The 26788-nt window shown below is 36.6% G+C and overlaps 10 protein-coding genes across 13 annotated transcripts; 5 read left to right on the plus strand and 5 right to left on the minus strand.

The window, feature by feature from the left end:
* Positions 1 to 1141: 1141 nt before the first annotated feature.
* On the minus strand, positions 1142 to 2392 carry LOC148168287 (brachyurin-like). The gene is made up of 5 exons (XM_088046191.1): positions 2313 to 2392; positions 2080 to 2264; positions 1472 to 2030; positions 1323 to 1418; positions 1142 to 1267 (listed from the first exon to the last, which is right to left on the minus strand). The coding sequence occupies exons 1-5, from the start codon at positions 2364 to 2366 to the stop codon at positions 1142 to 1144; spliced, it is 1020 nt and encodes a 339-aa protein (XP_087902317.1). The 5' UTR covers positions 2367 to 2392.
* Positions 2393 to 2994: 602 nt separating this feature from the next.
* LOC148168288 (uncharacterized) lies at positions 2995 to 8765 on the minus strand. 2 transcript variants are annotated; one of them, XM_088046530.1, is made up of 8 exons: positions 8414 to 8765; positions 6821 to 6936; positions 6368 to 6522; positions 6111 to 6318; positions 5933 to 6062; positions 5816 to 5883; positions 4857 to 5254; positions 2995 to 4810 (listed from the first exon to the last, which is right to left on the minus strand). In XM_088046530.1, the coding sequence occupies exons 2-8, from the start codon at positions 6827 to 6829 to the stop codon at positions 4198 to 4200; spliced, it is 1581 nt and encodes a 526-aa protein (XP_087902656.1). In that variant the 5' UTR covers positions 6830 to 6936; positions 8414 to 8765; the 3' UTR covers positions 2995 to 4197. The 2 variants fall into 2 exon arrangements, with proteins under 2 accessions (XP_087902656.1, XP_087902655.1); XM_088046529.1 differs by having other exon boundaries at positions 6368 to 6525.
* A 90-nt stretch (positions 8766 to 8855) lies between these two features.
* LOC148168289 (lys-63-specific deubiquitinase BRCC36-like) lies at positions 8856 to 9989 on the plus strand. Its single transcript, XM_088046532.1, has 4 exons — positions 8856 to 9132; positions 9177 to 9387; positions 9436 to 9639; positions 9686 to 9989. Exons 1-4 carry the CDS (start codon positions 9013 to 9015, stop codon positions 9940 to 9942), a joined length of 792 nt encoding a protein of 263 aa, XP_087902658.1. The 5' UTR covers positions 8856 to 9012; the 3' UTR covers positions 9943 to 9989.
* Positions 9937 to 11776, minus strand: LOC148168290 (26S proteasome regulatory subunit 8). The gene is made up of 5 exons (XM_088046531.1): positions 11622 to 11776; positions 11005 to 11370; positions 10771 to 10957; positions 10218 to 10720; positions 9937 to 10165 (listed from the first exon to the last, which is right to left on the minus strand). Exons 1-5 carry the CDS (start codon positions 11637 to 11639, stop codon positions 10025 to 10027), a joined length of 1215 nt encoding a protein of 404 aa, XP_087902657.1. The 5' UTR covers positions 11640 to 11776; the 3' UTR covers positions 9937 to 10024.
* Positions 11753 to 12456, plus strand: ND-B17 (NADH dehydrogenase (ubiquinone) B17 subunit). Its single transcript, XM_088046538.1, has 2 exons — positions 11753 to 11848; positions 11905 to 12456. Exon 2 carries the CDS (start codon positions 11911 to 11913, stop codon positions 12409 to 12411), a length of 501 nt encoding a protein of 166 aa, XP_087902664.1. The 5' UTR covers positions 11753 to 11848; positions 11905 to 11910; the 3' UTR covers positions 12412 to 12456.
* Positions 12457 to 12681: 225 nt separating this feature from the next.
* LOC148168292 (NECAP-like protein CG9132) lies at positions 12682 to 14045 on the minus strand. Its single transcript, XM_088046533.1, has 5 exons — positions 13803 to 14045; positions 13510 to 13715; positions 13279 to 13463; positions 13029 to 13228; positions 12682 to 12980 (listed from the first exon to the last, which is right to left on the minus strand). Exons 1-5 carry the CDS (start codon positions 13886 to 13888, stop codon positions 12929 to 12931), a joined length of 729 nt encoding a protein of 242 aa, XP_087902659.1. The 5' UTR covers positions 13889 to 14045; the 3' UTR covers positions 12682 to 12928.
* A 139-nt stretch (positions 14046 to 14184) lies between these two features.
* LOC148168293 (protein RER1) lies at positions 14185 to 16092 on the plus strand. Of its 3 annotated transcripts, none has more exons than XM_088046537.1 (6): positions 14185 to 14316; positions 14400 to 14504; positions 14749 to 14853; positions 15261 to 15357; positions 15404 to 15624; positions 15672 to 16092. In XM_088046537.1, the coding sequence occupies exons 2-6, from the start codon at positions 14433 to 14435 to the stop codon at positions 15768 to 15770; spliced, it is 594 nt and encodes a 197-aa protein (XP_087902663.1). In that variant the 5' UTR covers positions 14185 to 14316; positions 14400 to 14432; the 3' UTR covers positions 15771 to 16092. The 3 variants fall into 3 exon arrangements, with proteins under 3 accessions (XP_087902663.1, XP_087902662.1, XP_087902660.1); XM_088046536.1 differs by lacking the exon at positions 14749 to 14853 and adding an exon at positions 14618 to 14722 and having other exon boundaries at positions 14186 to 14316; positions 14410 to 14504; XM_088046534.1 differs by having other exon boundaries at positions 14186 to 14316; positions 14410 to 14504.
* Positions 16093 to 17517: 1425 nt separating this feature from the next.
* On the plus strand, positions 17518 to 20053 carry LOC148168294 (cationic amino acid transporter 2-like). The gene is made up of 8 exons (XM_088045845.1): positions 17518 to 17920; positions 17965 to 18093; positions 18141 to 18299; positions 18346 to 18725; positions 18773 to 19259; positions 19306 to 19472; positions 19515 to 19623; positions 19674 to 20053. Exons 1-8 carry the CDS (start codon positions 17683 to 17685, stop codon positions 19787 to 19789), a joined length of 1785 nt encoding a protein of 594 aa, XP_087901971.1. The 5' UTR covers positions 17518 to 17682; the 3' UTR covers positions 19790 to 20053.
* A 658-nt stretch (positions 20054 to 20711) lies between these two features.
* LOC148168295 (cationic amino acid transporter 2-like) lies at positions 20712 to 23000 on the plus strand. The gene is made up of 10 exons (XM_088046192.1): positions 20712 to 21034; positions 21079 to 21207; positions 21255 to 21413; positions 21460 to 21564; positions 21610 to 21884; positions 21930 to 22167; positions 22212 to 22460; positions 22507 to 22673; positions 22723 to 22831; positions 22882 to 23000. The coding sequence occupies exons 1-10, from the start codon at positions 20797 to 20799 to the stop codon at positions 22998 to 23000; spliced, it is 1788 nt and encodes a 595-aa protein (XP_087902318.1). The 5' UTR covers positions 20712 to 20796.
* A 55-nt stretch (positions 23001 to 23055) lies between these two features.
* On the minus strand, positions 23056 to 26655 carry LOC148168296 (uncharacterized). The gene is made up of 6 exons (XM_088046193.1): positions 26223 to 26655; positions 25639 to 26177; positions 25479 to 25593; positions 23512 to 25431; positions 23328 to 23464; positions 23056 to 23283 (listed from the first exon to the last, which is right to left on the minus strand). The coding sequence occupies exons 1-6, from the start codon at positions 26653 to 26655 to the stop codon at positions 23056 to 23058; spliced, it is 3372 nt and encodes a 1123-aa protein (XP_087902319.1).
* Between the last annotated feature and the right edge of the window lie 133 nt (positions 26656 to 26788).

Here is a 26788-nt window from a genome sequence, read left to right on the forward strand (position 1 = left end):
GTAAAAAGTCATTGTCATTATATCAGAACATGAAAAAGTTTTTATGATGTAAGTTAAAAGATCGTTGCAAGGATTTAGTTTCTCACTTACTTTAACTCTACTAAATTGCATAACTGAATCGAGTCTTCAGTTATGCAATTTAGTAGATCTTTAGCTAAAATTCGTAATTTTGGTCATTTTAGTGCTAAAGCAATGACATTTGTGGAAGTTACTTTCTTCTACTAAATTTTAAAATTTTAGAGCGAAAGCCACAAATTTAAAAAAAATATATTTTTAAAACATAACAAAAATTTCCGGCCTCTTATTTAAATTTGTAATTTTAATGATTTCAGTGCAGCAGCTTTGAAACTCTACCAAATTACAAAATTGTAGAACGAAAAATACAAATTTTAGAAATTTTTATTATTAAGACAACACGAAAATTTCCGACATCCGTTACTAAAATGCATAATTTTAGTAATTTTATTACTACAGCTGTGATATTTGGGGTAGATACTCTTTTTTAATAGTTTATTAGCTCTAGCAAATTGCAAATTAGTAGATCGAAAAACGCAAATTTTATGGCAATTTTTATTTTTAAAACAGCACACATTTCAGACATCTTTTGCTAAAATTCGTAATTTTTTGTAATTTTAGTGCCACAACTATAAGATTTGGCAAAACTAATCTTATTTTTTTTTATTAACTGAACTGATTGCAAAAGTGTAGAGCGAAAGTCACAAAAGATTCGTAATTTCAGTATTTTTAATGCTAATGCTATGAAATTTGGGATATTAGGGTGTATTGCTATTCTTGGGTTGCGTTTTTTAATTTTTTAAGTTTATCATTTCCGGATTGGCAAAATTATTGAGTGAAAAACACAAGTAACTTGGGATTTGTTGTAATTTATTTTTTTAAACTCTCTCTTATCTATAAGAGGCAAGAAGACAATGACATTGTCGTTACATAAAAACATGGAAAAATTAAGTAGACTTATGTTGGGAGTGTCCGATTAGATATTTTTGGAGACTTTCTGATGTAAGTTAAAAGTTTCTTGCAAGGAATTATTTGCTCACTTCCTATACTATACTTGATTTTGTTAGAAAAAAAAAATATAATAAAACGACTTCAAGAAACGAACCTTTCTATACACATTTTGTGGTTAAATATAATGAAAAATATTGTTGTGTGTTATCGCGGATTTGAAACGGGTGGCTAAATCCGGTTCGATATAAAACTTGTGTTGTAGGAGGTTTGAGTTCGAAGGACCATGAATGTGGCCTAAGGTCTAAGAAATGCTGTTTTTCTGGCTAACTGGGTTCATTTAATCTTTATTCTTTCACTGAAGAATGAATGTGAAAGTAAATGAATGAAGAATGAATGAGAATTATTGTAAAATAAGGATGAACAAATATACTTAAAAATAAAAAAATAAAATCCTGGATTCTTTTATAAGTGTATTGACAATCTTTAATACAATGTTTCAATTAACAATAATATCGCTGTTTGCTTCTATCCAGTCTAAGAAGTTAACAACTCTTGTAAACGCTGCAGGGTATCCATGCAAACAGTACCCTTCTCCAAAAGACATTATTCCAAGCAAAACGTTACCGACAACGAAACTAGTCCCATAATCAAAATTACAAGGACCAACAAAATTTCCTTGGTACTCCCCAGAAGCACAGAACATAGTCGAAGGCAATTGGTCGAGCCGACAAAGCGGATCGAGATTACTCACGATTTCCATATCTATAACTCTTAGAACTTCAAACAATTGCTGATTATTTTCCTTTTCAGTTCCCCATCCACCAATTTTCCCTACAAAACCAAGATAAACTTGATCAACATCCTTTTTCCTTGGTAATGCTACAGGTTGAATAGCGCGAGTAAAAACAACAGGATAAGGGAGCTTGATCAGTACTAGATCGTTCATGTAGTCCGATTCCTTGTAACCATCATGGAATTTGATGTCTTTACTGTAAACATTAATTTGAGTTTCTTCAGTTATGAAGACGTTGTGGGCACCGAGAGTTACCAGAACTTCAATAGAGCTATTGGAATGTCATTGTACAAGTTGATGCAACAATCAATAAAATTTACCCTGCGGCACATGTACCGGAAGTTAGGACGTAGTTCTGGGAGATAAGAGCGCCGGTACAATATGTGGCGTAGTAATCACTGTAAAATTCCAAGAGAGCCAGATATGGCATGGAGTGCGGTTCTGCAACGTCTCCTCCAAAGATTCTAGGCGACTTTTGCACATAGCGCGCGGGAAGTCTAGAAGCCTAAACAGGACGTTGAATTTTAGAAATGTGAGTCTATGGTGTTATTACCTGAGCTAGAGACACGACCAGTAAGGAAATCGAAATAAAAACAGAAGATTTCATCTTGATGGAATTCGATAGTTTGATTGTTTGGGGCAAAACTGTGTATTTATACTCTCAAGTCTTATCTTGGATCATGCGAAGTGTGTGCTCATGTCTAGGATTTTGACTTTTTATTTTTAATATTTTAGAGCTCAACTCTAGACTTTTGTATGACTTGAAGACTATTTTCGTAACAACAGATAAAGTTTGAATTTTTCTGTTAAACTAACAATATTTTAGCGCTTCCACCATTTTTCTAGCAGTTTTAAAACGAGTTGTATAGTTTTCATAATTTAATGGACTTGAAATGTAAATATAAATTCAAACGTTACTCAAAATTTACGTTTAGCCTCATTTTTTTGGGAAAACTCAAAAATTTGTATTTTTAAATAATTAATTACATAATTAGAAAATCTTATGAAAATCATATTTATGACACGAGACTCATTTTATTTAATGAAATTGTAATTTTTTGGGCTCGTTTACAAAATGATTGCATGTGTGTTATCTCGAATCCAATCGAAAAACTCTGGGGAATTGTCTGAACTTGTCATAATAACAGATTGAGTGTTTTTAGACTCCGACAGAATAATCTGATCGTCCCCGACTTTTTCTGATGTAATAAGTGCTGAAAAATAAATACGAAGAATCACGGAAATATTTTTTATTAATCACCATCATTTTACAGTTCAGATCGCTGTTAAAAACATCATTTTAAGCCTATACGTTACATAAATGGTGAAAGTTGTTTTCAACATAAAACATTGCAAAAACTCTAACACAAATAAACGTATGTGTTGTTAAATATTGTTGCGAATTGATTTTTGTGTCTTTAATAAGAAGCAACATCTTATTTAAACGAATAAATTAAATGTCTCCTTTTCTGTACATACCTGTATCGTTAGTTGTATGAAAAATATGGCAAAGGCATCTATTTAACAAGCAACATTCAATCGTTAATAAAGAAAGAGTCTAACGGTTTTAGTAAGTACACTTTTGCAAAAATTAAATAAAGTATACACTGCTTTTAAACATTTTTTAACATTAAGGACCATGAAAGTGCTACCAACAATTTTATTTCATGTTATAATAATTGAACACGAATTTTATTAGCTTTTGTCCTAGATTCACTTATAAAAATATTATTCTGTCGTTTCGAGGTCACAGTAACAAATTAGAGCCCTTTTAAAAAAAACAGTACCAATAAAACTGTTAAAACTCGATCAATTGGCGAAGAAAAAGTGTCAAGATCTGAATGTAGAATCTCAAACGATGTTTTAATCATCCCTATTTGTATTTTAAAAATAATAGTACCTAATATAGGCTAAATCTAAACTTGAATTCCTGTATATTTAGGCATAAACTGTTTTCTAGGGAGTTTCGTCTAGTTGTCAAAAATTTTATAATCGGGAACTTCTTGCTTTATTATCATTTAAGTTTTGATGTTTCTCAAATTCTTGACAATTGTAGAAAAAGTGATAAAATTGGTGTCGAATGTAAGATAAAATCAGCGTTTGGTGCAGCCTAAACGATGAATGTTTGCTCTTTTAATTTTGAGTGATTTATTATAATTATTTAAGATTGGTTTATAATATTTAATATTGGTGTAAAAATAAATTGAGCATATTTGTGTAGGGGAAAGTAGGGTTCCTCATTACTGTGGCGTTCTGCCCCACGTTCCCCTACCCCGTTTTTAAAACTCTTAAACATTTTTAGAATGGCTGCAAAAATCCTTGCATTTTTAAAATAGTCTATTCTAAACAAATATTGTTATTGTACTAGAAAATTCCGAACATACAGCAAAATAAAAACTCGCAAAATTAGCGTTTTATAAAATCCGTATTTAATCATATCATAAGCACTCGTCCTTGGCATCTTCTTCCGACTCCTCGTGTTCTTTCAATAAAGGACTCCCGTCAGTGATAGCCAGCTTGCTACTTTTCTGACTCGACCCTTTCTTATGCACGGGGAAAGTCGGAACGAAATTACTGCAAGGTGTATTAGGCGCTGATCGTGAAAGCCATCCTTTGGAGAACATTTTAGCGCCTTTAGTTCTAGGCCCTTCGTATAAAGGCATGTATAAAGTTTTAGCTTTAGCTCTGCTATGAAAGCAACTCTTGCTTGTTTTTGGCTCGTGTGGTGGCAACGGACTTTTTTGTTGAGGAAGCTGTTGGATTTTATCTAAAAGTTCTTTCATTTCAACAGTAGGACTCGTTGCTCTTGGTGGGGAATCCGGAGAACCGAGATTTGCCAAACTGCTGATATCAGAGCCTGTCATACTGTTGGTCACACTGTATTGTAGTTCTTGTAAGTAGTGGTTCGACTGTATTGATGTGCCTAAATTCACAACGCTGCTCGGAACACACACTGAAAGATTCAGCAAGTCTGAGAAGTTGTGATCCTCATCTTGACTCTCAGAGTCTTGACTGCGGTCTTTTGGGAGCTTTTGTGCATGAATTGGTATCCTAAAACACAATCTTAAGAAATATCCTCCAATTATCACAAACTTACTTAATTTTCTTATAGGGCGAAGCATCACAGTTACTTTGGCTTTTGCTTTCTACTCTATCTGGTACTAACGGTTCTACAGTATTTGGCAACGTTGTTGTGTCATTTATAGTACTATTTACAATATTCGTTGCATTCTGACCGAAGCAAGGGTTATCTCGTATTGAAATTTGACGATTTTTATGGGATGGGGTAGTTAGTGCGGACGGGGTCGTACTAGTACTAAGATGGGACTGTATGCTGGGACTGGTATGTACGGCTTGGTAAATCTCCCCATTTGAAAGCAACGAAGCAGAAGTGGGTAGCTGAGGGGGATCGGGGGGCTGGATGTTGTAGTCCTCGGTGGTCACTTCTTCGAGACTTCCCATGCAAGAATAAGGGGGAGGAATGATTGTGTTGGCCTAAAAATGAAAAGAAACTGTCATTTTGCGCATTTGTACAATTTTATTAATTAGTAACATTGTTTTTCAATTTGATTTTATTGAAATTGGTGGATGCGCCGGGAAATTTTGTTTATATCGTCTTCAATTATAATCTAATTGATAAGAAATTTCGTACGCTTATTTTTAAAGCGTCAAAGATTTTTTTTTAATTTTGGTAATTACAAAAATTTATGTATTCATAAATTAATTTAGCCCGAGAAACTGACTACAATTTTCAGAAGTGGTGGAGACGCACGACAAGTAAAAACGTATTGACTTTTTCATCTTGAAATCTGGAGCGTATTCCCTCAGGACACATCAGTCATATTTTACGAAATAATGGGAGAGAAATGGGATCGGACATTACTCAAAATTTTGTTTTCCACATCTGCGACAATATTGAAAATGAAGGAGAATACATAAATTGTTATCAATTCCATGTCTTATTTATTCTTTCCCATTCTTTTTTGTTTTGTCCTCACTAAATTGATTAAATAAATTACTAAAATGGTGGAGGCGCCGGGGAAATTTTTCACTTACCTCATTGGCGGCGTTGCATATAAAACTCGAACTTAGAGAATCTATTGTACTAGTAGCGGATAGAGTTCCTGTAAAACAAACGTTTGATTGCGTCAAATTGAATTCAACCAAACGAACCGACAGGCCGTACTATAAAATTTCTAAAATATTGCACCATAAGATATCCAGTTGATGGGTTATTATTTTTAACCACAGCATCTCCGTTATAACTAATTACCAATGGATACAAATCAGGTTTTGAAGTCACCTTAAAAAAATTATTATTTTCAAAAGTTAGCAAAAAACAGGTAAAAACCTCAGAGTACGGCGGCGGCGGCTGATGAAAACTATTACATCTGCTATATTGAGGTGGTGCATAACAAGAACCGTTAGAATCAGGTTCAGAAGCTCGTTCATCGCGATTTGAATCTCTACAGCATAGATTTCCGTGACTATGACGTCGCCAAAGAGAACAGGCACATAAAATTCCTGCCACTGTGGCCATCACTGCTACCCAAAAATACCTAAAATAACAAAAATAGATATTCTGTCGGCTGCGAGAATTTTAAGTACCAGTGCCCCAGAAAAAGAGGGGTGAAGATATTAGTGGTAGGTATAGCAGGAGGTCTGTGTACAGAGCTAGTCAGAAGGAAACAGCACCCTTGTTTACAGCAATCTTTAGGTGGGGAACACGTGTAGTGACCTCCATCGCAGTTTTTTCCTATAAGCTGCTGAAAAAAAAACAGACAAGGATTTTATGTAATGTTAGGATAAACAAGTGCGTGTAGGCAAGTACTAAAAAAGTTAATTATCTTAATAGCAGGGCGAGTTTATGCTCCAGAGGGTTTTTCTTTGTATCCAACATGAATACATAATCAAGAGAAATTGCAAATTGGAGGTTATTCAAAAGCTCCAATTCCCAATTAATGAAGCCATGAAATTGCCTCCGCTGTTGAGATTCCCGCACAGTGTATAATGAAGAGTGAATGAAAAAAAAAACACGTGGAAATACACCGATCGACTTACAGTAGTCATAAGTACTGGAAGAATAGTGTAGTTTCCAAACACGCAAAATAATGTCGCATTGCACTTTTCTCGACGTATTTCCAGCCCAGAAGCCAGAAGGAATGGAAGACAATTAACTGAAACAAACTCAAATTTAATTAAAAACTTCCAAAGTTCGCTCAACTAAAAAGTTCAATATTATCTTTTCCAACTATTTCACAGATGACTTTACTAATGATTTAATTAGAAATTAAATCGTTATTAAGTTGTGTGGAAAAGAGATCTAAGATGTAAACATAGAAATTCTACATGGTAAAGTAGAAGACAGAGAACAGACGACGATTGGCGCCGGAATGCCGTGATGTTGGCGCCGCAATTCTCTGGAGCTTCCAGTACGAATAACAGGTTATCCCTGGCAACCAGCAGGATCTCTATTATGTCTAGGAGACATACGACACGTGCTTTTTTTGTAGTCTTTGAGTAAACATGAAGCGACTTATCATGTGGGTAAACATCGTTATAATGAAATCTGCTACGTCGTAACTGAGAGATGTGAGGATGCAAAATAAAAAATTCATATTTTTAGTTAGCCTTAATCACTGATTAGATTATTTTTTTTATTAAGTATCAAAAATTCCAAAACCGTAAACAGCAATATTCGGTCCGTTCAAATTTAATCAAACACTTAACAATACTCGACTTCACTTTGTGAATTTTGCTTCTAACAACAAAGTCTCTGGTCTTTCAGATCTGCTTTTAAAAATTTACATTTAAATTGGAAGTGGAAATCGAAGAGACTCTAGCCCTGACCATCTCAAACGTATTCACGCCAATTAATTTACATAAAAGACGTAAAATTTAATGGAAGTCTGGAATAGTTGCCACTAATAATTCAGATATGTGAGAATTTAAATTCAACTGGAATAATTTGTCGAACTTAAAAAAGACAATCAATTAAATTGTTTGAATTTTCATTGGATACTGAAACAGACGGTGTTGTATTTTCAAATTGACTTTTTAAACAGAAAAAGGGACTTAAATACGAGCTAACAAGTCTTTTGAAATCCCTTTACATTAATAAAAAAGCGCCGAATACTTTGTAAGACTCCTTTTTAAAAATGTATCGTGCACCGCAATAAAATTCGTACAATTGTGGTTTTTCTTTCGATTAACAATAATTTACGACACCGACAGAATTTTCATGAATAAATTAAATTATACAGATGTCCGATAAACATTTGTACGGAAGAAGCAAATAGAAGTGTTTTGGGACAAAAGCGAGATAAAAATCCCTGATAAATTTCTTACAGACTTTCCAGCACTTGGAGATTTATTGACTTCGAATTTTACACCACCGCACGCATTTTCCCCTCTAAATAAACATTCTACAATTGTTAAACAAAAGATGACCCAAAATTGTATCGATTTTTCTGCAAACAAAACCTTAACCCACTTTTGCGACAAATCAAACAAAATAAATAATGAAACCCGATTTCTTAAAGATAAATTAAATAAAATTGGAGAAAGGATTTTTGGGTGTCCTTTCCTTAACAAAACATTGAAAAAAACCTCAATTTAAGTTGTTAAATCGGGACTTAAAAATAAATGTCCTACCTTGATTTCGAGTTAGAATAGATGATTTACTTCTTTTGATTATTGTTGTAAATCTGTGTTTAAATTACTGAACTACTAATACCGGAGGATTTCGTCATTCAACCGAAGCTGATTTGTTTTAACGACGCCATTGTGGAGGGGTGACTAATACAGCGCCGCGACACTCTGCAGTGGCGTCTCTCGGTAATCTTTCACATGTTTGATGCAAGAAAATTTTTATTTACGTCTTTTTAATAAGATGAATGAATATACATGACTCTCCTGTCGCCTGGCCTTATTTCTAACCAATTATGTTTATTTATAGAAGAACAGATAAATCGTTTTAGGTTGATCGCACTGATTAATAGTGACAGAGTAAACCAACTCACAGTAGATTTTTTCATTTTTATTAGTTTGCACGAGTAATAAAATGAGAGCGATTCCACGACGCTTTGAATCACTTTGAATTTAAATTTCGCGCCAAGCGGGCGTCGCCGACGTTTGAACCTAACCCAACTTTTTGCTGTCAGTGATACAAACTTCCCCCGGAATTTGATTCTAATGTTGCTAATTTACCCTAATTCGCAGTGTTAAATTAATGTGACCTAAAATACTTTAAAATGATTTCGGAAGAGAAATTCCTGACCCAAGTTTTCCTAACTAGTGATGTTTACGCAGCCTGTCTTCAACACGCTCTCACCACTGAGAAAGAGGAAGTCATGGGCTTACTAATCGGCGAGGTAACTTCACCCATATTTCTTCAATTGCTTATTAAATTTCACAGGTGGATGAAACTAAGCGCATTTCGTACATATCTGCCTGTGTAATTTTACATCGTAGCGACAGCCACCCTGATCGGGTGGAAATATCCCCCGAGCAGTTGTACACAGCATCAGCTTATGCCGAGGAGTTAGAGCGGAAGTTAGGGAAGCCGCTGAGAGTAGTTGGTTGGTATCATTCACATCCTCATATTACAGTTTGGCCGAGTCATGTTGGTAAGTTTAATTATTTCAGTCTTCACATGTTTGTGATCTTCTTTTTAGATGTTAGAACTCAGTGTATGTATCAAATGATGGACCAATTCTTTGTGGGGCTTATATTTTCTGTGTATCAAAGTGACTCAGGTTCTATTGGGAACCATGTTCAGTTAACGTGCTTCCAGGGGATGCAAGTAGGGTCAGAATACCAAAGAAGAGAGATTAGTTTGCAGATACAAAACACTGGTTTAAATAAGTATAACTTAGAAAGTAAGTACCTCCTTGGGAAAGAATGACGGTTAAGTTTTTCTGATAGGTGTGGCTTCTCTTTCAAAAATATTGCAACAAGAAGAAGGACAAAAGATCGGGGATCGAGGCGATCATAAACAAGAAATCTTGACATCATTACATAATGATGCTTTCCAGACTATCGCCTTAGTTCATATTGTATCAAAAGTTACAAGTCCTTTGTGTGAAACCCTTGAAACTAGACTGCGCGCTGTTAATTCTCGAACAAAAGAGCTGAAACGAATTAAAAAAGCACTTCTAGAGAATAAAGAAAAACGCTTATAAGTATAAGAAACTGTATGTTAATTAATATATTCTTACATCAAGATAAAGTACAGAGTGTTTTATTAAATAATAGTAATAAAAATTACTTCCACAGTTTTTTAATAGACATGTTCTTCTCAGAGTCTTTTTGCATGACTTTAGCTACGGCCATTTCGAAATCTTCTTGTGTTACGTGGACGCGTCGCTCTCTTAATGCGTACATTCCAGCTTCAGTGCAAACACCCTAAAACAACACGGAATTTTAATTACGAGTTTTTTTGTCTCGTCATTCTTACTTTGACTTCGGCGCCGCTGGCTCCCGGCATCAATTCCGCGATTTTCCTCAAATTGATCCCTCGCGTTAGATTCATTTTCCGTGAGTGAATTTTCAAGATATCAAGTCGAGCCTCCTCGTTCGGTGGCGGGAATTCAATTTTACGATCAATTCTTCCTGGTCGCAATAAAGCGGGGTCTAGAATATCAATTCTGTTGGTGGCCATGATGACTTTGATATTCTTAGTCGCTTCAAATCCATCCAATTGATTTAGAAGTTCCAACATGGTTCTTTGAACTTCAGAATCGCCGCCAGATCCGGATTCAATACGCGAGGAACCGATTGAATCGATTTCATCCATGAAGATGATGGATGGGGCGTGTTCGCGAGCCATTACGAATAGTTCACGGACCATTCGAGAGCCCTCTCCTATGAATTTCTGGACGAGTTCCGAGCCGGAAACGCGAATGAAAGTGCATTCGGTGTGGTGGGCGACGGCACGAGCTAGCAAGGTTTTTCCGGTTCCTGAAAAAAGTTGTTAGTTGAGGGATTAAGAAATAGGTTTGGAGATGTACCTGGAGGGCCATATAACAAAACTCCTTTTGGTTGGGCGATACCTAGAGCATCAAAGAGCTCAGGGTGCTTGACAGGCAGCTCAATGACCTCCTTGATTTCTTTGATTTGTTTGTCTAAACCTCCAACCATCTCATAGGTGGAGTCTGGAACTTTTTCAACCATCATGAGCGACACCAAAGGATCAACCTAGAATTGCAGGGGTAAAATCATGTTGAGCTCTACCTTAATTGTACCTTATTGGGTAATATTTTATGTAAAGTATAACTCTCATTTCTTAGGGCAACGCGACAGTTGGGAGTCACATCATTGATGTCAATATTCTTGTCAATATCAACAACAAACTTCCCCTCAGGATGGACCTTAACAAGAACTTTCTTCTTATCCATGGGCTTCACAACCTCCCCTACATAGCTCCCTTGTTCTTGCAACAGCATAAGTTCTTCTCTTAACATCCTAACTTTGGCATTCAACTCATTTCTTTGCGCCTGCAGACGCCGCAAGTTTTGACTCTTTTCAGCCACAATGAGCTGAAGTTCTTCAATTTTTGTAATGTAATAAGAGCGGAATCCCTCGCCTTTGGGACCCCCATCAACGTCCATCTGAAAGAAACAATTATAATGAAAAAACGTAACAGTGGTGTTCCAACTTGGGCATTTCTGCCTGTGGTGGTGGTAGGTTTCGGGGCAACACTGATCGAAATATTAGAAATTAAAGGGGTCTTTGCTACTATACTAGTGCTAGTGCCCGGCACGGAAATATTTGAACCCATTAGAGCAAAAAACGAACAAAAATGTGACAGACAAAAGCCATAAACAAATGAATTATCCTGCGAAAAAAATAGGTGGCTTACTTTGTTGATAACAGTCATTTTGACGCCTTTTTCACTGGACTGGCTACCAAAAGAACTTCTTATTTTAGAAGCACAATAGAAATCCACACACCGCAACAGCAAAATCCAAAATCATCAAATTTGACTTTTGACAACTGTCACCTGTCATATTCTCGCGCTACCACGCAAGCAAACGAAAAATCCCCAATTCGAATTGTCATTGTCAAGTCTAACCTCTGAGTAGTCTCGTACGAAATTACATAATATCCTAGTTTTTGACTTTACTGAGGGGTGAATTTTGTAGGTAACAATGGGGAAGGCTTCAGACACCGGGGGCGTAAAGCCTATGTCCATTGCGGGACGATTTAACAATGAACGGGAGCGCCTTTTTGGTATGACAGATGAAGAGAGACTCTTCCGAAAACAATGGCTCAAAGACCAAGAATTAGCTCACAATGAGCCCAGACAAGTCCCTGAAATGTACAAAGCAACGTACAATCCCATCAGAAGAGCATATCGTTGGCCTTTGAACACTCTTGGCAGGATTCTTGCGCCTGTTGTTGGAGATGAACGTGCGCTCAAGATTAGATACTTTTCGGGAAAAATACTTCTAGGCATTGCGTTTGCTTATGGTGCTACTTATTATTTCAAATACCGCGCGAATGATTGGACTCGATATGGGGGCTGGAGAAGCTTTACATCCAGAGAAGCAGTATATGAGGGCGATCCTGGCTATCCTAAACTTTCAGATAGATCACAACCTTCAGATTATGCTAGTAGAGGTTTTAATAAAAATCAGTTAAACTTGTAAATTGATTGTAGTCGCGTGTTTAAATAAATTAGATATGAAAATCGATTGTTTGTTTATGGGAAAATAAGTCACTTTACATTATTTTACTTTTTATTTAACAAAATTACACCACTTTGTTAACTCAAATAGTTTTTATTCATTGATAATTTCCATCTTATAATATAAATTAAACATTTGGAATGTGCATAAATTTTGTTTTCAACTTTAGATACTTTAAACAGTGAAAGAAAACGTGTAATAAAAATGCTTTGACCATCAATAAGTTATAACTCTTATAAATACTATAATAAGCACAATATATATGCTTTAAACAATAAATCTTCACATTGTCATATTGTATGTTGCATACAGTTAATCACTATACAATATAATACAATCTCTGCAATAAAAATACATAATATTTTCATTTCTCTAAAAATGATATTATTGCAGTGAATCACAACATGTTACCAGACACTAGATTCACTACTTGAGAAGATCTACAATCTAATAGGAGAATAACATCTACATTAGTGATTTAAAATTGTACCCAATTACTATTTGTTTGTGGAGGAACTGCTTCTGGTGCACTGAAATTAATTATTAGCTAAAATTCTTACAATTGTGAATTTGTATACCTTCCCTCTGCTGAGGCGAATTCTCCCCATGATTCTCCACTGGTGTTATCAATTTTTGGTGCATGTGCTGGTGATCCCGCTGGTGAACTCCCAGGAGGAGCTGGTAACTTTCCACTTGGAGGTGGGGGCAGAAGACCCAAACCTGCCCCATTTCCAGGTTTTGCTTTCATTCTACCACTTCCCTCAGAACCGTCTTTTTTCTACCCCCCAAAAACTGTTAAACACTTCTTTTCTCTCTTGACATACTTACTGTAATTTTCATGTTTATCTTAATTGTTTCTCCTTCTTTAAATCCAAGATCTAAAGCTGGTTTACTGGGTTCTTCACTGATTTGTTTCTCTTTTTTGATCCACTTGAAGTGGTCTTGAAGAGCCACATTTAGGTCAAAAGAGTCTGATCTGTCACCAAAACCAATCCCAATAAAAGCAGTCCTGCCTACAATTTTATGATAAGCAGATGTGGATTTTTGTACTTTACCAACCGTTGTCATCCTGAATACGCAGAACAAAATATCGGGAAGAATCCGTAACAGGTTCGATCGCAATTCCTGGATATGTTTCAATAGGGCATTTGGCAAAAAGTTCTCCACTGTTTTTATCTTCTAGCTTGATTGCACATTCATCGCCTTTGGAAATTAAACGCATACGACCCGTCCATGACGGTTCCGCCAAATTCCAGTCAGCAGCTCTGAAATTATCAACAACAGTTATCACTGAAGGAAACGGGGGCGTACAATTGTATGGATACCATGTCAATGGACGTAACGACATTTACCTGTAACCTCTGTTGGAAGCCCTTGGGGGAATATTGAAGACAAAAACTTCGGGTTTAACCAACAAAACACTTTCATAGGTTTCCATTGTGTAATAACAAAACGAGACAAGTTGACAACCCGTCAAAATCACACGCACACACACCACCGCCAAACAATACAACTGTCACATAAACGTCAATAATAGGAAACACCAACATGGGAGTTAAAAATTCCCCAATTAGTCATGACAATTTTCTTTAAAAATGTTTGTTTATTTAACATATAACACCAGTGAGAATACGAAGAGTTTTCATGTAAAATTGCTTTAAAATTGTTGTTTGGTTTTTCGTTAAATTATTCAATATTGCCATATTATAGTTTTTTGGGTTTGGGGATTTTTGCTCAAGTTTTTTTCAAACGTCATTGTGTGGCTGTCATCCAGTTATAATCATTTGACGTGTCCAAATCCAAAATGATACTATAATTTAATAATTTGTAAATAATAGTGAACAGATTAAATTAATGTACAAATAGGTTAGTATCCACCCCTCATTCGGTCAATTTGCACGGGCTAATTTTGCGCGGTGTGGACCTAACCATGAAACTACTAACTCTAGCACGTTTTAGGTAATTAGATTTGGGTCGTAAGAATGGAAGACGAATTACTAAATTCAGGGAGTAAGAAAAGTGCAATTTCACAGGGCTGGACTCGGCTATCTCAGGTAAAATTCACCTTTGAACTGTTGTCAACCTTGCTTGTTCTGAATTGAGATTATGAAAGTAGTATGCTTGTCTTTTAACAAAACGTTGAGTTGACCATGTTGTGGGTATACAGATATACCAAAGTACGTTGGACAGGTGGACACCGCATTCTAGATGTCGTTGGTTTGGGACTCTGGTGCTTCTGTTGGGTTTCGGGATTCGCATCGTCACAAAACAGGTACTTATGATGTTGTGTTGTTCTAGTGGTACCAAGGAGTGGTGGACAGGACAGTACCATGGCAAAAAACACGATGGCTCTCTGCCTTCCTCCTCCTCATAGGCTTTATGGCCCGAGTGCTTTACGCACAGGTATATTTTCAATTAGTTAATTTATTTTATATTTATGCATTATTTGTTTACGTTCAACTCCTGGTTGTACCACTTCTGCCTTCTCCACCACTTCGATTGAGCGGGAAAATAAACAATAGTCATCATGACATGCATATTTAGGAAAATGTTTGATAAGGTTTTATCATAACATGTTAGCTTTTAAGTCTAATGCCTCCAAGTCAAAGTTTTAATTTAATTTAAATGCAATTGTGGAAAGATTTGAAAGCAACATGCAGACTATTTATGAAGTCTTGATAGATTTTTATTACTCAATTAAGCTCATCTCATTATTTATCATTCTATCATCTTAGAATGTCTGTATTTAAATTTTCTTATCATGACATTGGATCATTTCCTCTGAAGAAACGACTAACTTTATCTTGTAGGGATGGTACATTGTGACTTACGCGTTGGGTATTTACCATCTAAACCTCTTCATCGCGTTTCTAACGCCGAAAATAGACCCAGCGATGGATTTCGATGGTACATCTTTAAACTTTCCTAACACTTACTAAAACAATAATTGCAGCTGAAGAGAACGGTCCAGAGTTACCAACGAGGGCTAATGAAGAATTTCGGCCGTTCATTAGGCGTCTACCTGAATTTAAATTTTGGTATTCTGTAACAAAGAGTACTGTAATAGGTCTATTTTGCACGTTCTTTGAATGTTTCAATATACCAGTATTTTGGCCAATATTAGTGATGTATTTCATTACATTATTCTGTATCACTATGAAGAGACAGATTAAGGTGAGTCAAAAGTTGTGGTTTTTATCATACTGATGGATTTGTTTCAGCACATGATAAAGTATCGGTATTTGCCTTTTACTCACGGGAAACCAAAGTATCAGGGACACGAAGAACCATCGGGAAAAGTTATTATTTCACCAAAATGACGTGAATAGACTGTACATTCATAGACATTGTATTGAATGAAAAATGTAATGTAAGGATGACAACGTATTGTCAGTATTGTTGAAGAAGCATCGTTCTTTCAACAAGGTTTAATAAAAAGTGTGTAACTTTAAATTATTCGTTTTGATAATATATTTTTATAAAGAATCCAAGCGTTAGACTACTTGGTCTCTAATTTGTTTTCCATTGTGAAGCCTGTGTAATTGTAACTTTCTTGCGGTATTGCTTTCTTTAATGCAATGTTAAGATGTAATATTTGTACATACGTTATGTTTTTATCGTACATTAAATCACACACGTAAATTTCCGGCTTATTTTTTTTTTCCCTCTGAGATTACGAAAAAATTACCTAATCACGGCCTCAAAAGATGCCGAATTCTATTTTGAAACATCGATGACCAAAATTATGAATTATCTGTTTGGTCGTACGATAAAAGTTTACTGCTTTATATCTCGAGTACGTGTCCAAACAATTTATCTGTCAATTACCGATAACAATGCAAAAAAAGATCTAAATAGAGGAAAAAACCGGTATTTTAGTACAAATAGATTTACTAAATTTTATTACCTTCTCTTTCCATTATCATCATTGTTTTGATATCAATTTATGGCTTTAGAAACTATATCTTTTAACGGGCTGTAAAAACACAGCTCTACATTTTTTTTTATCCTAAAATTAATTTTATGATTTTTCTATTCATTATGCTCAGAAATAAAGAAAAAATACCCATATTTCTTAAAAAGATTGCTTTTGCAGTAGTTATGATAATAAAATATAGATTTTCAAAGTAAATTCTTCAACGTTCTCTGGGATAAAAAGCAAACTTTTTCAAGCCATTTTTTTTTTCGTTTAACTATCGATGTCTCAAAATTTCATACTCTTTTACCAAAAATAAAATTCGTGTTGACCTGTGTAATTTAATGATTTCCATGATTTTTCTAGATAATGTTCACAAATACCTTCTTACAAAGTTGTAAAGATTATTGGAACATAAAATTGAAATTGTCAAATTTAATACTTTTTTATCCCCTTCAAATAATTATCTTTGCACCATAAAATCTAAATTCTAAACAGCTTATTTTGAGGTTTCCTAAGATTTTTGATGTAATACTCAAGTTTCTCTTAAGATTTTTTATCAATTTTTTATTAGGTTCATTTCACATTTTTATCTTCATAAATACCCATAAATTTCGATTTACATTTTTCAGATTAAGGTGTCACAAAGTTATAAAATCGTAAATTACAATTAACCAGAAAGAATTGGCTTTTCTTGTCAATATGCCTATTCAAATAAAACCCTAAACTGTAATTAATTAGTCAAAGTATACAAATAAAAAAAAACTTTTTAATTCAACAGTCGCGTTATGAAACGTCTGGCTATTTCGGAATGAACGACACTACAAATATTTTCTATTACACTTGCAATGGTGTTGTGAATGTGTAAAAACGTTATTTTATGTGTTGTTCAACAACAAACTTATAATTAGCGAAATTAATAAAATCCGCATGACACGCATCAAGTCAAAAATTCCTTCCTTTATTGCGGTGGTCTCAGATTATCAGTTTAGAGACTCTCGATTGAAACAGTTTCAGTGTTAGTTCAGCGTTATCTCTAACAATTATCAATAAATTAATCGACACAAATCTTTTTATTACCATTAAGGTACGTAATACTGATGCAACACCATCAGAGGTGAGTTTTTATTTACAACTATTTTAAGATTACAACTGTGATTTAATTAAATTAATACCAATCGTTTTCAATTGGCACCCGAATTGCTCGGACTAGACTAATACTTGTTAGTGTCAATTCGAGACAGGCAAGATTTATAACGCCTCAATAAACTTATCTTAATCTCGTGGAATTTTTTTTTAACACAGATTTTAAGAAAATGGTCAACATCTCATTCCAGCAAATTTTTAACTCATTTTCACGGAAAAAAGTTGTAAATTATGAAAGTGGTTCCAAGTTGGCGAAAGTACTAACAACTTTAGATTTAACAGCGTTGGGAGTTGGAAGTACTCTTGGTGTCGGAATTTACGTGATAGCTGGAGATGTGGCTAAGAATAATGCCGGACCTGCCGTTACGGTGTCTTTTTTAATTGCCGCAGTCACATCGATTCTTGCAGGTAAATAACTAAGTTCTTTGTGTGTTACTAATATTGTTATCTAGGGCTTTGTTACGCTGAATTTGGCGCCAGAGTACCGAAAGCGGGCTCAGCTTATGTTTATAGTTATGTCTGCATTGGAGAACTTTTCGCGTTTATAATAGGATGGAACCTAATTTTGGAGTATCTAATAGGTAACGTTCTCATAACTTCCAGAACGTTTCAGTAACTGAAATTCTAGGTTCCGCAACCGTCGTTAAAGCCCTGTTTCTCTACATTGACGAACTCGCAAATAACGTCATGTCTAATTTTTTTCAAGAAAACATGCCCATCATGGAACATGGAGAACTGGGGCAATACGCTGATATTTTTTCCTTGAGTTTATCCCTAGTTTTCGCTGGTAAGAAAATTTTACCATTTCGCTCTATCTCCTGTTTATTTTCCAGGCGCTATCGCGTTCGGAGCAAAAGAATCTTCGTGGGTGAACAACATCTTTACTTTCGTGAATTTAGTCGTGGTACTCATCGTTATCATTTCCGGGTTGTGGGAAGTTAACGTCCACAATTGGGCTATACCAAAAGAAAACGTTCCTTCAACCGCTGGAAACGGGGGATTCGCCCCTTTTGGAATCAAGGGCATAATCACCGGTGCCGCCCGTTGTTTCTTCGCCTTTATTGGATTTGATTGTATTGCAACGGCTGGTGAAGAAGCGAAGACACCTCACAGATCTATTCCCATAGGGGTTGTAGCGTCACTTTTGATAGTATTTTTCGCTTATTTCGGAGTGTCTACTGTTCTTACTATGATTTTACCGTACTACGCACAGGTCGGTGGTTTTGTTTTGGGGCTAAGACAATAATCGGAATGTTTCAGCATGAGAAAGCCCCCTTAACTTATATCTACAATGTCATCGGATGGCCCGAACTCCGTATCGCAGTGAGCGTAGGGGCCATTTGTGGCCTCTTCTCAAGTTTACTAGGAGCAATGTTTCCATTACCCAGAATTATATACGCCATGGCTTCAGATGGACTCTTATTTAAATCTCTAGCAATGGTGCATCCAAAGTTTCAAACTCCTTTTACGGGAACTTTGATTGCTGGGAGCATTGCTGGATGTTTGGCTTGCATTTTCGATGTGGATAAATTAGCGAATATGATGTCTATTGGTACTCTACTGGCGTATTCGATGGTAGCAGCGTGTGTTTTGATCCTTCGATACGCTGTCGATGAATCTGACAAGAAACTCGAAGATGTGGAAGAATTAACAATGAAAGAGTACTTCTCGCAGATTTTCAATAGTCGGTCTAAGATACCGACAAAGACCTCAGCGTCGTTCGTTTCGTGGACAGTTTTTGTCTTTTGTAAGGTTACACTTCTTCAAAAGACTCTTTTAATTATTTTTTCCAGTTGGTGTGGCCTTTATTTTCGGTGGTTTGATTACGGGTTTTGAGCCGGAACTTGAAAATGCAGAGCCTTGGTTGCTGACCCTTATTGCGATTTTGGGAATTGTACTCATTTTTCTTTTAGTAGTAATAAACTTGCAGCCGACATCAACAGCGACACTTTCTTTTTCGGTAAGTGAACCAAGTAGACATCATTTTTTAATATTTTTTTAGGTTCCTCTAGTTCCTTGGGTGCCAGGAATTAGTATTGTGGTGAACATTTATTTAATGACGACTTTACCTGCGCATACCTGGGAATATTACGCATATTGGATGGCAATAGGTTAGTAGTGCTGATCTAATGAAACACTGTAAAGTATATCGAGTTTTTAGGTTGCCTTATCTATTTTTGCTACGGTATGTGGAACAGCACTGAAAGGGAAAGCAATAAAAAAATCGAAACCAAACAAAACAATATTGTATTGAATAACGGTAACGTAAATAAGTGATTTAATAAAATAAAGGTAATAAAAAGACAATAGATTTTTCCCTTATCTTTCTTGAACGTAATAGTTCTTTACGTCACAAGTCCTGGAAACTTTAGAGTACAATATGAGCGAATTGAATTTCGTAACGAGTGTTATAAAGTAATCATTCTTACAATGTCTTTGCGATTGTAAAACCGCTAATGTCCTTCTGTTGTTTGTTCTGTTTTCGACTCTTTCTGAGTTTCAGTGATCTATCCAAAACTTTCCTATAATGGGTTTTCTATATTTTATCCGTCTCAAGAAATAAGAACAACATAAGACATCTGAGGAAGTTCTCCATTTAGTACAAAAGCAACTGAGCGTGTGTTATCAATTTTGTCTTGGGGAACTTGGCAAATCGAAGTTTTGCATTGCTAAGCAATGTTTCTAGGCACAGGATGGAAAGAAACTCATCAAAATGGTTACAAGTTCCTCGGTCTTAGAACCACTCGAGCTCTTCTATATCTTCACGTTTGTGTTTTCACGTAAACAAGAAAAGATTACGTGAAACGTCATGACAAATATTTTTTTAATGTCTCTTTTATGTGTTGATCAACAATAGAAAACGACAAGAACTTGTAATTGTTGTCTAATTGACTGGAAATCCACCTGATACACGTAACAGTAAAAAAATTCTTTACTTTATTGGTATTGTTAATCTAGATTATCAGTTTGGAAATAATTACCAATAAATTAATCGAATGACTGTAATCTTTTTATTGCTCTTAACTTAACTCAACTTATAGTATAGTCAAACTATTTTTCCCCACAGCCGAGAAAAAAGTGCACAATCGGAAGGTGAGTGTTTTTAACATATTAATTTGCGCAAAGTAACGCCAATTGTGATCAATTATCACCTAGACTGTATTAATATTTGTTAGCTTTTTAACATAATTTCAAAACATGCGGATTATACAACTGTTTAGAACAAGTAAACTTTATCTTAATCTTGTACAAATACATGTTTTTGACATAGATTTAATGAAAAAATGGCCATCATCTCAATCCGGAAAGGTCTAAACGCATTAACGCGTAGAAAAGTTATAGAGTTTGAAAGTGGTACCAAGTTAGCTAAAGTTTTAACAACTTTAGATTTAACAGCGTTGGGTGTTGGGAGTACTCTCGGTGTGGGAATTTACGTGTTGGCAGGAGACGTCGCTAAGAATAATGCAGGACCTGCAGTTACAGTTTCCTTTTTCATTGCCGCAGTCACATCAATTCTTGCAGGTAAATACGGAGTTTGTTTGTGAGGTACTAATGTCGTTTCCTAGGGCTTTGTTACGCCGAATTTGGTGCCAGAGTACCAAAAGCAGGCTCAGCTTATGTTTACAGCTACGTCTGCATTGGAGAATTCTTTGCGTTCATCATAGGATGGAACCTAATCCTGGAGTACCTAATAGGTGCGTAACAATATTTACTTTTGAAGAATTCATAATTGGGATTGAAGGTTCCGCAACTGTCGTGAAAGCGCTATTTCTTTATATAGACGAATTAGCGAATAACGTTATGTCGGACGCTTTTCACGAACACTTGCCCATTATGGAGGACGGCGATCTAGCAAAATTCGCTGATCCATTTTCATTGTGTTTTGCTCTATTATTTGCCGGTGAGAGAATTAGTACTACTTGCCTCGTCTTACACTTATTTTTCAGTGGCTATTGCTTTGGGAGCAAAAGAGTCTTCATGGGTTAACAACATCTTCACTTTAGTCAATTTGTCCGTGGTACTAATCGTTATAATTTCCGGATTCTGGAAAGGTACCCTTTAATTTTCGTAGTACTAACAACCAACGAATTTTCTAGTTGACGGCGATAACTGGTCCTTACCCGAAGAGAGCGTTCCTCCAAACGCCGGAACGGGAGGATTTGCCCCGTATGGTATTAAAGGGGTAATCACTGGTGCTGCTCGATGTTTCTTCGCCTTCATTGGTTTTGACTGTATCGCAACAGCCAGCGAAGAGGCGAAAACACCCCACAAGTCTATTCCAATAGGCGTCGTAGTTTCTCTTTTAATCGTATTTTTCGCTTATTTCGGAATATCTGCGATTCTTACATTGATTCTGCCTTACTACGCTCAGGTTGGTGATTTTACTTTAGTAAAGACAATAACTGGGATGTTATAGCATGAAAAAGCCCCCTTGACATATATCTACGATGTCGTGGGTTGGCCAGAACTTCGCGTTGTGGTCAGTGTTGGCGCAATTTGCGGTCTCTTCTCAAGTTTGCTAGGCTCCATGTTTCCATTGCCTAGAATTATCTACGCCATGGCGTCCGATGGGTTGTTGTTTAAATTTCTTGCAGTCGTGCATCCTAAGTTTCACACGCCTCTAGTGGGGACTTTGATTGCTGGGGCTCTAGCAGGTGGGATCTAATTTTGGATAACTAGAAATAACGACTCTCCTTAGGTTGCTTGGCATGTATTTTCGACGTTGATAAACTGGCCAATATGATGTCCATCGGTACTCTTCTAGCCTACTCGATGGTAGCTGCTTGCGTTCTTATTCTGCGATACGCAGCCGATGAAACCGACAAAAAACTTGAAGATCAACAAGAGTTAACGATGAGACAGTACTTGCCGCAAATTTTTAGTAAAAAGTCCAGAATCCCCACCAAGACGTCATCGTCATTCGTTTCGTGGACTGTTTTGGTGTTTTGTAAGAAGACGTTCTGATAAAACAACTGTTCAAATATTTTTTTCAGTTGCCTTTGCGTTTATTTTTGGTGGCATTATTACTGGTTTTGAAACAGAATTAGAAAATACCGAGGCTTGGATACTGACTCTTGTTGTTATCTTTGGTTTAGTCTTAGTTTTTATTTTGGTGGTGATTTACTTTCAACCTACATCATCGACGAAACTTGCTTTTTCGGTAACATGCAAAATCAGCGCAACTTTAATCTTTATAGGAATAGTTTTAGGTTCCCTTAGTTCCTTGGATTCCAGGAGTGAGCATTATAGTGAACGTATATTTAATGACCACACTGCCTGCCAATACCTGGGAATACTATGCATATTGGATGGCAATAGGTCAGATCGTACCCTATTAAAAAAAAGGTACTATAACAGTTTTTTTACAGGCTGTCTTATCTATTTTTTCTACGGTTTGTGGAACAGTACTGAAAGAGAATGCAACAAAAAGGTTTTACCCAAAGAAGACGAAGTTAAACCAGACACTAATGATTATGTAAATACTTAAGACTTTTATAATAAAACGAACCAATTAATGACAACATTATGTCTCCAAAAATAAATCATCTATGCTTCTTTCGATACGCATCTGCAACGTTGTTGAATTCGTACTTCTGCCACACGAATCGTGCATGCACTTCTTCTTCTTTCGAGTCGCAATACGCGAAATAACAATCCCTCCAATGTTTGAAGGGAAACTCGTACGAAAAAGTTGTCGGAAACCATTCTCGAGTGCCATTAATTCTGTTTTGTTTGATTGTCCTGTAGAACTTCTCCAGAGTAGTATTCACCTAAATCTCATTATATTACGGTGGTACCTTTTAAAAGTACTCACCAATTGTCTACAGTAATCGGCTTTTGCCCAGTTCAGACCTTCTCCTGCTGCTCTATTAAGAGTTGGATAAATTGTTGGATACTTATTACACTTTTCGCAATGGCCCCACAAACATTTACTGACGTGGATGTATTTATCTAGAAAGTAAGAGATATTAAGAAATACATGCGGAAATTTTTGTTACATCGGTCCTCTTTCGTCCAGAACTTGTGACATCTCATTTGCATCCAAAGTTTGAAATGGGGGAGTTTATGGCAATCAGGGAGTTTTGCCAAAGGAAAATCGTCGTCCGCCATACTTTCAAGCGCTTTTTTAATAACCCGTTGTTGCCATTTTCGGTCGCAGCGTATCTTATCAAATATAAAGAAGCGTTTCAACATTATCTCTTCCACTTCTGGTGGTGGTTCTTCTGGTAACTCTATACATTCAATGGACTCAGCTACTGGCACCTTACAGGGACATTCTACAGGTTGTGCCGGTTGTGTTTTTTCAACGCGTTTTTGAACACAAGGACAACACACGGCTGGTACGGACTTTGGTTTAGGCCCACAATCAGCCACTTCGGTTTCTTGTATCGTTTCTAGACAGACTTCTGGAATTACTTCTTCTTGGGCAATTTCAGGGTCTGATACGCTCTTCCATGGATTCTTACTACCCATCTCTTCCACAAATTCATCGTAATCTTCTTTCATTTTGAGGAGAAATTCGTCGTAAATTCGGGTACATTCAAAATGTTGAGCCTTAAACGTTTTGTAAACGGTTTCACAGTCACAGTCGTTTATTGGTAGAGTAGCACCTAAGATGTACACACTACCAGTTGGAGTTTCTTTGACTCCAGCAATGCTGTACTGTAGTCGTCCTCCAGGAATATGAGGCATCATTTCTTCTCTGAGTCTCCTTTCTTCTTCTTCTCGTGCTTTTTTGGCACACGCACAGTCAATTGGAGGCCTCATTCCAGAAATGACGAATTGTGGTCCTTTTGGCGTCATACTTATCCCGCTAATTGCGAATTTATCATCATGTTCTTTCATCTCCACCACTGCTCGTTTTCGTTTTTGGAAATCCTCATACTCATTCGCTCTTTTTTCGTATTGTTGAACACATTTACACGGCCTCCCGGTGGAAATCCCTTCGATAATAGGCAGATTTTCGTCCTCTGTTTCTTTGGTACCGGCGATAATCAGCTCCACTGCTTTTTTTCTGCGATCCTCTTGGCATTTTTCGCATTGACACTGTGACGTCTCCACAAACTCTGTTACTTCTTTGCGGCAACTGCAAGGCCTATTTGCCTCTTCCTCTTTCTTGGCTTCGTATTTTTCAATTTCTTGTTCATATTTCTTCAAGCATTTGCATGGTTTTCCTAACACCACTCTGTCGATTACGTTGATGGTTTCTTCGGGTTGTTCACTTAAGCCGGTGATGACAAAATTTTGGTTTTTCTTCCGTCGTTTTTCTTCGCACAATTCGCATGGACAAAGAGGCTCATCGATGGTTTTTCTGCGTTTCTCTTTGCAGCGACAAGGAGGAGTTTCACCGCTTTTGGGTCTGATAAGATGATACTTTTCGTTGTAGATCTGCAAATCTTTTTCGTGTTTGCACCGAGGCTCTTTTTTCTCCATTTCAGGTGATTTGCTTCTTTTGCGTTTCGAGTGGTGTGTCTGAGGTGGTTGGCAAGAAAGTTCTGTGTTTTGAAGAACCTCGCGGTTGTTACAATCACACGTGTCATCTGCAGGAGCAACAGTTTGGACTATTGGAGGACAAACAGTTTGGACTACTGGAGGAGCACAATCACACAGCTGTGGTGGTGGTTCGCATGGATCGATTTCTGGTTCGATATAAAACGCACAACTACAAGCAACTGAGTGTTTCTCTTCAGGAACTTGGCAAATCGGACTCGTATCTTCTATTATCGGCAATTCTTGGTCCGGTACTACAGGTTCTATAGGGTTTCGGAAATTGATGCATGGTGCATATCTTGAAGGCTTTAAAAGAGTGGGTACCGGTTTGAAATCCACAAGGTTCTCGTACGCTCGTTGTGCGACAACGAGTTCTTCATCGATTTCCCAGTCCGGTTGTTCTTGTACTGTAATCTTCGTGTTTGTAGCTAGAATAAAAAAACAGTAAATGGAGTTGGAGATTAGAGTGAGTTACAAGTGACCGTGCTTCGACGACTGCTGGTTGGCATACTTCCTCGACGACTGCTGGTTGGCATACTTCCCCGAGGACTACGCGTGGTGCTGGGTGACGCTTTCTTCTTTAGCTCTTTCTGCACAAATAAAGTTATTACCTACCAATCAATGATGGTACTAACCAAATAACAAAAATAAGGACTTTGCGGGCGTTGAACGTGCTTATTCCTATAAATTCCGCTAAATTTAGGCGGATCTCTTACGAAAGTTAATTTTTGTAAATAAGGCGATTCGTACTTCTTTCGTTTCTTTTTTAATGGTACAACTTTAGTGATATCGACTGGTCGTGGGGGCGAAGGTATCCGTATGTGTAACTCCCTTAAAGTCGAAGTCATTGTTAAATGAACCACTGCACTCAGAAGAAGTCGATCATTAATAGTGTAGTGCTTTCTGTGCGGGTTCATTATCTGATAAAGAATCAGAAGAAACTCAACGGGGGAGTTGCAACAATGCTTTAAAGCTTTCTTCAAATGTGCTTGGTTCGGTCGCAGAACCAAACCTAACCCTCCTATATTTTCTTTAACATTAATAATAGTGCCTTCAAAAAAATCTTTGTAAATAGCGTGCTTCAACTTGTCGACTGTTGCAATTTGCTTCGGTGACAATTCTTGGTACCACGCAGGACCAACAAGTCTCATTAGTTGATCATGACCCATATTCACTAAAAGCAGAGCAGTAGAAAGAAACTCTAAAACCTAAAATTTACTTTTCTGGCCCTCTCGTCCTTTTCTTTCAGTAACTCGAATCTTAAACTCCTTATGGTAAACCTTCTGCAGGTCTTCTTGTTTCTCGCGCCAGATTTCATCAATAAATTTCCACTGAGCCGCACCTCCACTGAAGTATTTATTTTTTCTTCTTGGTGGCCGTGGAGGTGGTGGTGGTAGATCTTTATTATAAACATAGTCGGCTGTAGTTTGCTGAATGTGGATTTTTGTGTCTCCTGCATCTAATTTCGCGTCGGTTTGAGAAATATTGTAGTCCAGACATTCGTAAGATGCTGGACGAAGCTCATCAAAAATGTTTTTTTTCTTCGTAGTGTTTGTAGGGATGATTTGACAAATAGGATTGTTGGGGTGGTAAGTTTCGTCCAGAAATTCGTTCATGAAATTTGCTTTTGAGCGCTTCTTGTGAGCGGCCATAATGATTAAAATTTTGGTAAACCAAAACGGAAACGAAAATTTGACAATATCAAAAAAATGACGGACGGGTCACTCAGAATTAAAACTTCGGTAATGTCACTGTTTATATATTAAATTAAATTGGATTTTTCAA

The sequence above is a fragment of the Gnatocerus cornutus genome, chromosome 9 (genome assembly GCF_029298725.1).
Source record: "Gnatocerus cornutus isolate USDA-ARS CGAHR chromosome 9, icGnaCorn1.1, whole genome shotgun sequence".
Classification (NCBI taxonomy): domain Eukaryota; kingdom Metazoa; phylum Arthropoda; class Insecta; order Coleoptera; family Tenebrionidae; genus Gnatocerus; species Gnatocerus cornutus.